This window comes from Phyllobates terribilis, unplaced genomic scaffold (genome assembly GCF_046119375.1).
Source record: "Phyllobates terribilis strain yellow unplaced genomic scaffold, ASM4611937v1 Scaffold_7__3_contigs__length_470593459, whole genome shotgun sequence".
Classification (NCBI taxonomy): domain Eukaryota; kingdom Metazoa; phylum Chordata; class Amphibia; order Anura; family Dendrobatidae; genus Phyllobates; species Phyllobates terribilis.
The window spans coordinates 316,650,712-316,665,021 of record NW_027362767.1 but is presented as its reverse complement, the minus strand read 5'-3'; the positions used below and the strand labels follow the sequence as shown (position 1 = coordinate 316,665,021).

The window sequence follows — 14,310 nt, the reverse complement described above, 5'->3', positions numbered from 1 at the left end:
TTCTCCAATCTCCAGATAGCCATAGAAAGATTTAATGCTCCTAACAGCAGCAAATTCATCTTCATGCTGAGTACCCGCGCCGGAGGCCTAGGAATAAATTTGGCAACTGCTGATGTGGTGATTTTATACGACTCAGACTGGAACCCTCAAGTCGATTTACAAGCAATGGTTAGGAATATAAACTTCTGTGCTTGTCGTTTTACTTGTTGCTTCATTTTGTTTTCTGTTTTATATTTCAGTAAAATATTTCATAAATATCTAACAATGGGAATACTTTATATCCTGGATATTAGATTCGATATATAAGAATTGCTGGCGAATCATGTGACTAGTGTGACATTATTGTCCACAATTAGGGTCAGATGCTGCGGAAAAATCACCAATTTTAGGTCTGAGCAGATGACAGTATAGCACCCAGTAACTAATAGGGTAAACTGCAGACAAACTACACCAAGAGATATAAGAAGTAGAGCAAGGGAAAAATATTTGGTTGTCGGTTTTATGTATAGTCCTGATTTTGCTGTTTATTTAGTATATATAATTACTCCACATGCCAAAACCCGGACCATATAAGAAGCTGTAGTTGGTGAAATTGGCAGAAAAGAAAAGAGAAAAAAAACGATCATAAAAGCCCAAATCGATCAGAACTTGTGAATCAGAATTGTATTTTATTAGCAATCATGTGATAACAAAAAATGGATAACAAACTAATAACTATAAAAACAAGGGGCGCACACCCAGGAAGATTAAAAACAATGTAGAAAGGGAGTAAATAAATTATATGCAGTTAATTAAATATACACTAAGTACACGAATACCAGAATATTGTCCAGTTGTTCTTCTGTATGTAAATCAAAGTAAAGTGGCAGTGCATAGTCACATCTTGCAGAGTAATTTAAATAGACATAATTACCGGGGCATTTTCAGGAATATTTCCTCCTATATATAGGTTTGAGACCTATTTAAAGTGCTAGTGCATAGACACGCAGATATCCTATGTGAATACAGGATTTATATAAAGTGCTAGTGCAGAGTCACAAATATAGCCTTAGATAGTGTGCATGGTTGAATCTACCATATAACATCATGATGGTGACTATACATTTTCACACATGTATATTGTGATGGATCAACCCCTTACTCCAGGATTTTGCCACATGGGGGTTGTCGTAGCGCCTATGCAGCTAATGGGACATAATGTTATAAAGTGGGGTGAATATTGTGGATCGCATATTGTTGGACATGCTGTGATGTGACCGAAGCACTCCTGGCCCCCACCTTCCTGTGCTCACTTAGCAGTGGCAAACAGACAATGTGCTGATTAATGGGTTGTTGCATAACTGCTGTCTGGGAGCCTACTGTGGGTATTATTTGGTGAGAACAATGGGTGCTAAAAATAGCCTGTGTGATTCTCTATAAAACCTGCTTGTGAGAATAAAAGTTAAGTTCATCTTGGAGACACTGTGCGATAGTCATATTTTAGATATCCCAGTGTAAGAGAAGCCTTTCCATGTCAGGGGCCTGCAGAAGAAGATTGGACATCTGCGAATGGGGTAACTAGCTCCTGTCACATATATGCAAACAACAAACTTATTCAATACCAATCAAGATCATGAAGCTGTCATATTATATATATAGCTATATGGAAAACCATTTACTGTTTAATACGGTGATTAGCATCACGTTGACATAATGTGCAAATATAAGTAACACTTTTAAATAAAAGTACAGATTTCCACCCCGACGCATGTTTCGGTTATCACCTTCGGCAGGAGGACCTGGAGATTGTTTTTTATCTTCCTGGGTGTGTGCCCCTTGTTTTTATGGTTATTGGTTTGTTATCCATTTTTTGTTATCATCTGATTGTCAATAAAATACTAATTGATTCACTGGTTCTGATCGATTTGGGCTTTTATGGTTGTTATTTTTCTCTCTTTTATTTTTTCACCCCAAGATATAAGTAGATGTCACCCCATGGGTTTTTTAGAAATTGATTCTTCCCAGAAAGACCCCCTCAGCTCCCCTCAGTCAGTCCAGCATCTGTGCATTTCCGGTACATAACTTTGGAGTGTTATCAAGTTTCTGCACAATACATTTATTAAGTTTATATTTGCAACAGGATCGAGCCCATCGCATAGGCCAGACGAAGACTGTTCGGGTATTTCGGCTCATTACCGACAATACAGTAGAAGAAAGGATCGTGGAGAGAGCAGAGCTAAAACTGCGACTGGATTCTATAGTCATCCAGCAAGGTACCTACCAGTATTAGCTATTGCCCTGGAGAGATTTTCTTATTGCCCTGGAGAAATTTAGTCTCTAGAGTTCATATATATATGTTTTCTTCCTTACCCCTCCATTGGTGGCCGGGATCATAAAGCAGTTATTCCTGTTTCAGGAAAGAAAGCCTGAGATGGGAATACCACTTTAAATTAACAAATATATGGATATCCCTCTTGATTTTTTTGTGTTTTGTGTGCTGTCCATTTTTAAAACAGGCAGCATATGGATTAGAAGAAGTGTTGTGTGAATAAGGTCTTAGGCTATCCTGTCTGCAGCCTAGGGGCAGCATGCTGGAGACCAAACAAGTTTAGAGCCCACTTTACACATTAGATGGCTGTCGGCCAAGTGATGCTTCAGCTGTCAGCCATATCAGCCAACTGTTCCAGAAACAGGAGCACTCATTAGGCTGAGTGCTCCTGTGTTCTCTATGAGAAAACCGCTGATCCCTGCGGCTTATGTCTGGGAGAACAGTCCGATCGGCAGTCTGAGATCAGACATGTGTCATCGACTTATTACCCCACCATCATCAATCAGTTAGCATGCCAATGGTGGTGGAGTAAATCAATTGAGTATGTCCGAGGTGAGTTTTTTTAGAGGAATCTGAGCGGAATCAAGTTTTTGACAACTTTTGACAGTTGGAGGAAGATTTGAGAGTTTCCACTTACTTTTTTGCCTAGTTTCTGCTCCAAAAACTACCAAAAACACTCAGTGTGCACATTTATTTACACGGCCAATTTTTACCCTGAAAGCTAAGCAAAAAACCTCCATGTGAACATAGACTAAGGCGGTTTCCACAATGTATATATGGTGAGTTTTTGATGTTGGAGATTTCTTGCAGCATTTTTGCACCTATTAGGTAAATGAGGTTACATGTGGTATTTTTTTTGCGTTTTTTTCCATGCTTTTTTATCGTGTTTTTGTCGCTGCTGTTTTTTTTTGGTGTTTCATGTGTAAGGCGGCGGTGTTCACACCGTGCAGTAACTGAGGCAGTGACCCAAGCAAGTCCAACATAAACAGCTTTATTCAGCAACTCACGGGTTAACAGAAAGTCCATACACAATGGTTGCCGTGGGCAACGGCCGCGCCGGGTCGCTCAGGCGTGGGTTCAGCTATTCACAGCCCTGCCGAGTTTTACTGCTATCCTCCTAGCAGGTCCCAACACTGAACAACACTAAACCTTAGTGCAGGGTTTTTAAAGGACCTGTGGCAAGAGCCACTGGAAAACCCGGGTTGGAGGGAGGAGGCCGCCCCACTGCCTTCCTGTAGCCTCCCCCAAGAAATGAAGGCCCTGCCGGGTTTTACTTAAGCTGCCTTAGCCAGGTAGTCTGACCAGGTGATTGCTCACCTTCATTCCTGCATTGCAGCCGCAGCTGTGTCTGTGACTGCAATGCACTCCAATGGATTTAATAGGTCTCTGTACACATTCTGGGGGATATATAATGTCCCTCGTATGCAATCCTGGTCACTGCCTCACACATGCTTTAAACAAAGTTTCTTTGTTTTTGATACTTCCCGGTATTTGACTTTGACAAAACTTTATTGATATAGTCATGTGCAGATTACATGTGTTTTTAGTTAGTTTCTGCAGTGGAAGCGCACTAAAACGTATATACTTTTTTATCTGTGGGTTTTCCGCATCTAATGCAATTTTATGTGGAAAATCTGCACATAAAACTCTGCGTACCCGCAAGAGAAATTGACATGTTGCGTATTTCAAAATCACACCACAGGTCAGTTTACACTGAGTAAAAAGAAGCACAGTGGGCAGGAGATTTGTATATATCCCATCCACTCTGCTGGAACTGTAAGACGCTGAGTTTTTGAAAATACACAGTGTCAAAAATGCACCAAAAACTCATAGTGGGAACTTATGAATCAGAGGTGACAGTCGCCCTGCAGTTGGTTGCAGCAGATCTCTGCGTTTGGCATTACAGACATCATCTTAGATGAGAGGCTATGTTTAGGACCCAGCAGCTACCTCCCTCTGGCTAATTAGCTCCCTGGCCTGGGTGTATATATACCTGGTGTATCTGAGAGGGAGGTGCCGGCCATATTCATTACTACTTGTGAGGCTTTAGGAAGAGCAGTACTTCGTCCTCTCTGGAGCTTGAGGCCGTGTGCACATTTGTCTGGAGTCGTCTAAAGCTAAGCATTCTCCCCCTGTTTGTCTACCCTTGTTGTCTATAGAGTTTAATGGAGATCGACTAGTGCTCATCTCCTTCCTTCCCTAACCTTAGCCATATGCCAGGGAAAGTCAGGGCGAGGCACGCGTACTGCGATTGGTGACACTAGACCAGACTAGGAGGTCTCCACTTCCCCCTTTCCCTAGAGTCTGGGCTCCCTTTCCCTCTTCCCTCTGTGTTGCACCAAGTCTTTCCCACACCCTGCGTGACACTAAGTCTCAGCTGTTAGACAGAAGCAAAGATTGAGAGGAAATTAGCAATATAAATCCCTGTTTTCACTCTCATAATCCGATGGTTTACTTTATAGTTTCAGAAAATGCTGACATACATACAAAACACATTTACATTACAAAAAAAACAAAACCCTATTATGTAAGAGGGGCTTTCCACGCTAAGAAATGATAATAGGGATATTATATAGGTAAAACCATGTAATCTTTCTAACTTTAGGACGACTTATCGATCAGCAATCAAACAAACTTGGGAAGGATGAAATGCTTCAGATGATTCGCCACGGAGCCACCCACGTGTTCGCATCAAAGGACAGTGAACTGACAGATGAGGACATTACTACAATTTTGGAAAGAGGGGAGAAGAAGGTAGAATTGCTGCTTATTTGTCAGTTCCATTCATTTGTGCCAGCCATCACCAGTACTCCCACCATTATTAAGCGCACTTATTAACTATACTGTCTCCCGCTATGCAGAGAAGGTGAACATACAGGAATCCTACACATTCATATGGGTGGATCAGATGTAGAATTATTCATTATACCCATCTTTAAAAGCTCCCTTTCAGCCTTACTGCTGTAGCTAAGGAAACCTCTTCTTTTCAGACTGCTGAAATGGCCGAGCGCATGGAGAACATGGGGGAAAGCTCGCTCAGAAACTTCTCAATGGAGTCAGAAACAAGTTTATATAACTTTGAAGGAGAGGATTATCGAGAAAAACAAAAGGTAACATTTCACGTGCTTTATAAATCACCTATTTATTACGTCTTACTACATATGTACCAACTATCTAACCTTGCATCAAAAAGTTACTATGTCAAACCGAAGAGAGAATTAAGAGACAAATTAAGCTCCGCTATGCCAATATATGATTTCACTGTAGATGGGTCACAAGCAGCCCTGATTCCCTTGTGTGGTTTATATAGAACTTACCAGGCCGCTTTAATCAGAACACGACGTACACTGTCAACCACTGCTTAGCTATAGGTCTACGGACTGTGAGTCCGAAGTCCAATATTTGCTGAAATGTGCATATTAAAGGGAAAATTTCACCAGGTTTTGCTACAGCATGATGTAGGGGCAGAGACCCCTGATTGCTGCAGTTTTGATACAATCCCTGTTTTCTCTGCTGCAGATCTTGCAGTTCTCTGAATGCTAAGCTCTGTATAACCCGCCCACAGCAGTGATTGGCAGATTTCTGTGTGCATAGGCATAAACGTGCCAATCAGTGGTGGGGGGCACGGTTATACAGAGCTCATGAATATGGAGGACTACATGGCAGCAGGTTTATAAGTCTTTTAGTGATAATCTGCTGTTAAAACTGTGTTTTATTGATGTCCAGGCTACACCTGCTGTTTTCTAGCCATCTGTGCAGGGGCGCAGCACTGATCTGTCATGTCTGTACTTCCAATCATGCTCACTGTTTTGGCCTGTGATTTTGCTGACAAATCTCTTATAGGACTTGGAATATGTCATATTGCAGAGAAATAGCAGCTCCATAGCTGCTGGCAATGAGTGGTGCATGTTTTGTAATTTCTTCAAGTGCACCTATAATTTTAAAGGGAACCTGTCGATTCACTCTGCCTGAATCGGAGGCAGCATGGATCGCAGCCTGGCTGCACGAATCGCTCCTGTGTTTCAGAAAAAAATATAATTTAAAGAGCCAGTTGGAGACTATAGGGAGAGACAAGACTAGACCTGCACGGACCCTGGCTGGCTTCTCTCCGCCCAGCTCCTGGTGATTGACAGGTCTCTACTATGTGTGTACACAGGGAAAGACCTGTCAGTTACCTAGAGTGGAGTAGGGAGAAGGCGGCCGGCTCTTCAAACTATGTTTTCACTGAGACATTGGAACCTTTTACATGTTTCTACAATCTGCAACATGTTTAGCAGCTATAAAAAAACATTTCAAAATGTATATTAAAATATAAGTATATAATTTCCATCCTAGTGCTGTTAAAACAACGGACACGCTTTGGCACCTTGCTCTTTCTCTACTTTGTGAAGATGCTGGATTGGTAGTGAAAGTTTCCTTACTTGGCTGTAGCTGAGTCATCAAGTAATTGTTTTGAAGGAAACTTAATGTAATTTCTTGCTATGCAATCCTAATTGGCCACTTACAGCCATCATGTTGATTTGTAATTTCCCATAAAGTGGATACTTTTCTAAAGTGCTTTTTTTCTTGGTTGTACATTTAGCTAAGCATGTTGGAGTGGATAGAGCCCCCCAAACGGGAGCGCAAAGCCAACTATGCTGTGGATGCGTATTTCAGAGATGCCCTGCGTGTTAGTGAACCAAGGGCACCAAAGGTAAAGTATTACTTACATTTTCTCAGTCTAAAGCTTGCAACCCCCTTAATACCCATGTTCCCTTTATGTAAGGTTACTGTCTCTGAATATGGCTGTGCACTCAATAAGGTTATTCATCTCTTTCTTTTTATACAAAAAGACAGCGCACAAGAACGCTTCTGTAAATCCAGCCATAACTGTTCTTCTATAAGGACACATACATTATGTTACGGTGAGGAGCGAGTGATTTAAAGAACACCAAAGATAAAAGTCGTGCAACTCCCCTCAGGTCCCGCACTAGGTATAACATGACGGGCGAGATGTATGAATACTGGCTTATATTTCCACAGGATAAAACTAGAAATGGCATTTGGATCATCACTCTATACATTTATGACACTTGTCTATTTTTTTACACCACCTCCCTGCTGTTTACTTTACTCCAACATTTTGTGCCAAAATAATGACTAAGTGCGACTAAGACAATAAATCTAGTCCGTGGCAAGTGCCAACTTTATCCAGGATTGTGATGACCTAGTGCCTAGTGCAAATCTGATACAACATGGAGACAACTTGTGTTTCTCAATTATGCAAGGAGGGGACACTTCAGTGTAGTCCGCTGCCACTTAGAGGTTGTCACATTCCCTTTTGTGGCGGCAAACTCCCATAAAGAGCCCAAAGACAGACAAAATGGAACACATTAATTAAAACTTTTTTAGACAGTTTAAGTTAGATTAGACTGTCTTAAAATTCACCAGATTTGCTCACAGTGACTTATACTGGATGATAGATTTGGTGCATCTTTAGACTGTCTAATCTAAGTTTACACTGCCTATTAGTGGAGGCAGTCCATTTCTACCAGTGCAATTCCAGACCTCTCCGGAAAGCCATTCTCATCAAGTGGAACAGTTCAATGGCATGGCTGTTCAAGCCGACTTTTCAAAAGCCAGTTGATTTCTGACCAGATCATGTAGACTGACTGTCAGTCAGTGCCGAGGCGCGGTTACAGCTGCCACTCTCTACCCACCGAGCGGTGACTGAAACCGTACCGGCACCACCCCTATGACTGGAAGCCAAACACTGCTAGGGGAATAAAGTTTCCTTTAAAGTTGAATGTGCAGAGAAAAAGAGAGCCCATAAGGGCTTAACAGTGCAAAATTTGTAAATTACTTTTTAGTCCAAAATAGAAATATTTAAGTAAAAAAAATGCCCCCAAAGGCGGACAATCATGGCTAGGAAGCCAGCCCCTCCTATATCTCCAAATGTACTTGGATGACTTATTTTTGGTGGTGGGAGAAAAATCAGGTCTCTCCCTTGGTCTTTTTACTCCCAACTATCCCTTTTTTTCTCCAGTATGGCCTTGCTTTTAGTTCTCTAAATTGTCAGATCTCTGCCTTGTATCTCTTTTTAGATGGCTTTAAAGTGAATCTGTCAGCAGATGTTTCCTATGTAATATGACAGCAGCATGATGTAGGGATAGAGACCCTGATTCCAGCGATGTATCACTTAGTTTACTGGGTGCAGCAGTTGTGATACAATCACAGTTTTCTCTGCTGCAGAGCTCAGTATTTGAGTTGTGTATAACCCTGGTCACACCACAGCTTTCTGTATATAATATATAGTGACAGAGAGCTGCTAATCAGTGCTGGGGACATGGTTGGACTAGGAGGCACAAGGCCAGTTGTCCTGTAGTGATAATCTCCTGCTGATAAACAGATGATTGTATTATAATTGTATTTTAATTGTAATAGTGCAGCAATAATAAAAATGGTAATAATACATTTGTGAGGCCTAGTCCTAGTAAGTTAGTGTAGTGTTAGTTTAGGGGGTACAATTGGGGGAGAAAGGTTGAACTGGGTGGACTTAGGTCTTTATTCAACCTACGTTACTATGTTACAATGTGTAACAGCAAAACACAGCCCAATAAGTGCCATATCACTGTAATCAGGGTCTCTGCTCCTACATCATGTTGCTCTCAAATTACATAGCAAAAACAGCTGATAGATTCCTAATTCTCTTAGTCCAATATCAAGACCCTTTTCTAAAGTGTCGTGTACCTGTTTCATCCAAGCAGGCCACTATTGCCCCCATATGACCTCAGTCTTGTGCCAGGTGGCGTCCAGTTTTCCCCCGATCCATGTATGTAAACCTTCACCAGGAGAAGGGATTCCACACCCAGGACCTTCATCTTTCCGTCTAAAGGTCCTACTATATGAAGAGATTGTGTATGTGGTCCACCCACATGGAGAGATTGTCATTCTGTCCTCTCTTGTCTAGTGCAATTCATACCTTGTATTTATTCACTTTAGTGAGAGAAACCGAGTCAAAAACATGAGACACTTTGTCCTGTAATAAAGTGGACTCCGCTGAAAAACAGGTCAAGTGGAGTACAAAGTTTCCTGTTTTGGACTCCTATTTGCTTTATTGGAGTGAATGCATTTTCTGAGGGGCACGTGTGAAAGTAATATATTTCCTAAAACAATAAATGATGTGTGCTATTACAAAATACAAAGCGGAAAAGAAAAAACAAAGGCTCAGGCTAGACAGGTGGTCCTTAATAGGTGGTCCTTAATAGGTGGTCCTTAATAGGTTATTGAAGCTCTGGTTTCTAAGTGTCAGTATTGGATTATATTGTTCCCACCATTAGTAATAGATTAGGTGATTGCTTCATATACCGCCAATGTACACAAGTCTGTTTTGTTTCAAGACTTTTACATTAAGTACACCTCCTCACTAGCAGTGATGAATGCAAGAATGTATATTGACATTGAGAATAATTATTGTTTCCTTTTGCAGTAGATTAATATGAACAGCAGTGTTAAAATATATGTATTTTTTTTTTATTCAGGCACCACGGCCACCAAAACAACCCAACATTCAAGATTTTCAGTTTTTCCCTCCAAGATTGTTTGAGTTGCTGGAGAAAGAGATACTTTATTACAGAAAGACTATTGGATATAAGGTAATGGCAAGATTATGTATTGGGGAAGCTTGTGGCCAGCCAGATGTTTTCACTGCAGCCATGCAAATTACACAGTAGCCACACAAATGAATGAATGGCCATCATTGTAATACAAGGCCATCAGAACGAGTCCCTTGTAGAGAGCGGCTCCTCGTTGTAGCTCATAGAAGGGGGACCCAGAGCAACTAACCTGTGTTTTATGACATGCATATATGACAAAGGTGAATATGACCATTCTCTTGTACATCTTTTACTTAGAAGATTTTGCCGAGGATTTCACCCACTTTACTGTCTGTAAACTGATGAATGTTTCACATAAATGTAATACAGGCAAAACCTAGCCTGGCTATGGGCGTAAAGGTCTGCGCAAACAGCATCCTAGGGATCGTTAAAAAGAAAGTGTCATTACAAATTGTTGTTTACATCAGGTTTGTATTTTTTAAAACTTTTTTTTTGCTAGTGTTTTGACATTTCTATATCATTATATAAAAAATCGGAAATTTTGCAATTTTCACACTGGCCACTAGGAGTGATATTAGACTCGTACCGCGTGTTCTGTACACAAGACTTTTCAGTGTCTCATTATCATTATCACTATCACAGGTGAGATTACAATGAAAGGTAATACATATGCATATATACAGCTCTGGCAAAAAATAAGAGACCACTGCAAAATGTTCATTTTCTCTGATTTTTCTCTTTATAGGTATATTTTTGAGTAAAATGTACATTATTGTTTTATTCTATAAACTACTGACAACATGTCTCCAAAATTCAAATCTAAACATTTTTGTATTTATTTGCAGCAAATAAGAAATCGTCAAAATAATAAAACAGAAGCCGTGCTTTCAGACCTCAAATACTGCAAAGAAAACAAGTTCTTATTAATTTAGAAACAACCATACTCATGTTTTAACTCAAGAAGAGTTCAGAAATCAATATTTGGTGGAATAACCATGATTTTTAATCACAGCTTTCATGCGTCTTGGCTGCTTTCCACCAGTCTTTCACACTGCTTTTGGGTGACCTTATGCCACTCCTGGCACAAACATTTAAGCAGTTCTTCTTTGTTTGATGGCTTGTGACTATCCATCTTCCTCTTGATTACATTCCAGAGGTTTTCAATGGAGTTCAGGTCTGGAGACTGGGCTGGCCATGACAGGGTCTTGATGTGGTGCTCCTTCATCCACACATTGATTGACCTAGCTGTGAGGCATGGGGCATTGTCCTGCTGGAAAAAACAGTCCTCAGAGTTGGGGAACATTGCCTGAGCAGAAGGAAGCAAGTGTTTTTCTAGGATAACCTTGTATGCGGCTTGATTCATACGTCCTTCGCAAAGATTAACCTGCCCAATTCCAGCCTGAAGCATCCCCAGATCATCACCTATCCTCCACCAAATTTCACAGTGGGTGCAAGACACTGTGGCTTGTATGCCTCTCCAGGTCTCCATCTAACCATTAGATGACCAGGTGTTGGGCAAAGCTGAAAATTAGACTCATCAGAGAAGATTACCTTACTCCAGTCCTCTATGGTCCAATCCTTATGGTCTTTGGCAAACTTCAGCCTGGCTCTCCTTTGCTTCTCATTGAAGCTTTTTTCTAGCTTTACATGACTTGAGGCCTGCCTCTAGGAGCCTGGTACCAACTGTTCTTCCCGTGCACTTCACCCCAGCTGCCATTTGCCATTCCTTTTGTAGGTCACTTGATGTCATCCTGCGGTTGCTGAGTGACATTCGAATAAGATGACGGTCATCCCGGTCAGTGGAGAGTCACTTTCGCCCTCTTATGGTCTGTAGCTTTGCTGTCCCCAATGTCTGCTGCTTGACCTTGTTGTAATAGACTGCCGTCTTCGAAATTTTAAGGATGGAGGCAACATGACGCTCACTTTATCCCTCTGCTAGTGAAGCCAGAATTGAGCCCTTCTTTTCCTCACTCATGACTTTTCTTTTCAACTCCTTTGGCATGGTTAAAAGTTATTTTTTCATTCAAATTACTTTTGGGCTATTCCTAGCACTTGTTTTGCCATCCAGCTTGTCCTATTGCAAGAGGATTGTGATGACCACAGCAGTGTTTTTTACACTTTCCCTCGTTACATAAGATTTGGTTCAGGTGATCACCTAATCAGAAGCACATTAAGTAGAATGAGGTGGACTTTGGTTGGAATTCAACTGACACTGGAATGGAATGACTGTCAGACATGTAGAGAAAACTGTGCTGTGGTCTCTTAATTTTTGCCAGAGCTGTATATATGGATAATATAGATAGATAGATCTAGATATATATATAATATATATGCATGTATTGTGACAAAGTCACTGGTAAAGTGCTGAAGGGGAGCTATGTTTCCCTGAGGCTGTTGGCGTCAGTGAACTAAAACCATTACATTTCCTCCAGCATTTAATTTGTTGAGAGGGGTTAAGTATATAGTAAAAGGGAGTGTTTTTTGTGAATGACCATTGTGAATGGTGGGAGGCCATTCACCATATCTCCGTCTCAGGGTGTGGTCTAGGGGAGTTTAAATACTCTGCCAGCTGAGGCATTCAGAGTTCAATGTCTGGGAAAGGTAGCTCCACAAGGGAGCTTGTGTTTGTCTTTCTGAACCATATGGAGTTGCTGAACTCTCATTTTTGCTTTGCTCTTTCTGTTTTGCCCAGTGGGCTGTGTTCATTTTCATGGACTAACTGTTGGTTTAGCCACACTATAATAAACCAACAAAAGTTTTAAAGAGACAGTGTACCTGAGTCTACCTCTGTGTGCAGCTGAGTGAGCAATCTACCACAGTATGTATGTATGTATATGTGTGTGTGTGTGTGTGTGTGTATATATATATATATATATATATATATAAATATATATATATATAAATATATATATATATATATATATCTATATATATATACACAGTCAAATGAAAAAGTTTGGCACCCCTATTAATCTTAAGCTTAATGTTTTATAAAAATTGGTGTTTTTGCAACAGCTATTTCAGTTTGATATATGTAATAACTGTTGGACACAGTAATGTTTCTGCCTTGAAATGAGGTTTATTGTACTAACAGAAAATGTGCAATCTGCATTCAAACAAAATTTGTCAGGTGCATAAGTATGGGCACCCTTATCATTTTCTTGTTTTAAATATTCCTACCTACTTTTTACTGACTCACTAAAGCACTTTTTTTGGTTTTGTAACCTCATTGAGCTTTGAACTTCATAGCCAGGTGTATGCAATCATGAGAAAAGCTACTTAAAGTGGCCACTTGCAAGTTGTTCTCCTGTTTGAATCTCCTCTGAAGAGTGGCATCATGGGCTCCTCAAAACAACTGTCAAATGATCTGAAAACAAAGATTATTCAACATAGTTGTTCAGGGGAAGGATACAAAAAGCTGTCTCAGAGATTTAACCTGTCAGTTTCCACTGTGAGGAACATAGTAAGGAAATGGAAGAACACAGGGACAGTTCTTGTTAAGGCCAGAAGTGGCAGGCCAAGGAAAACATCAGAAAGGCAGAGAAGAAGAATGGTGAGATCAGTCAAGGACAATCCTCAGACCACCTCCAGAGAGCTGCAGCATCAACTTGCTGCAGATGGTGTCACTGTGCATCGGTCAACTATACAACGCACTTTGCACAAGGAGAAGCTGTATGGGAGAGTGATGCTAAAGAAGCCGGTTCTGCAAGCACGCCACAAACAGAGTCGGCTGAGGTATGCAAAAGCACATTTGGGGAAGCCAATTTCTTTTTGGAAGAAGGTCCTGTGGACTGATGACACCAAGATTGAGTTGTTTGGTCATACAAAAAGGCGTTATGCATGGCGGCAAAAAAACACAGCATTCCAAGAAAAACACTTGCTACCCACAGTAAAATTTGGTGGAGGTTCCATCATGCTTTGAGGCTGTGTGGCCAATGCCGGCACCGGGAATCTTGTTAAAGTTGAGGGACGCTGTTATGTTCTGCTACCAGAGCTAAGGAAAGAGAGGAGATCTGTCCCTACGATAGAACTCAGCTTAATCCCTACGATGTAACAGGGGACCTGATCCTGCGATCAGACCTGCTAAAGTCCTAAGCTAGTCTGTACGGAGACCTATAGATGTGGGGAAGGAATCCCTACAAGTACTAAGGACTGGGAGGAATATGGGACACCTCCTAACAGAAATAGTAGCAGACAGACGAACAAACAAAATACATAGAACATAGAGGTCAGTAGACCAAGCAAACTAACAGAGCAAGACACAGAGCACAGGCTAGCTAGAAAGTAGATATACAATGAAGTCCAGCAAAGCCAGAAGGGCGGAGCAGGATTAAATAGGCCAACAAGGTCATGTGACCAGCAAAGGAAAAAAGACCTAAGAGCAAGGTTCTAACAGTACCCCCCCTT

The 14,310-nt window shown here is 41.0% G+C and overlaps 1 protein-coding gene across 3 annotated transcripts in view; it reads left to right on the top strand.

The window, feature by feature from the left end:
- SMARCA1 (SNF2 related chromatin remodeling ATPase 1) overlaps window positions 1-14,310 on the top strand; it is a 95,563-nt gene that overhangs the window by 50,084 nt on the left and 31,169 nt on the right. For all 3 annotated transcript variants that reach the window (XM_073641094.1, XM_073641095.1, XM_073641096.1), the window contains exons 13-18: window positions 16-168; window positions 2,120-2,252; window positions 4,914-5,062; window positions 5,299-5,418; window positions 6,891-7,001; window positions 9,829-9,942. In XM_073641094.1, the coding sequence (XP_073497195.1) occupies window positions 16-168; window positions 2,120-2,252; window positions 4,914-5,062; window positions 5,299-5,418; window positions 6,891-7,001; window positions 9,829-9,942 (780 nt within the window). The remainder of the gene's footprint in view (window positions 1-15; window positions 169-2,119; window positions 2,253-4,913; window positions 5,063-5,298; window positions 5,419-6,890; window positions 7,002-9,828; window positions 9,943-14,310) is intronic.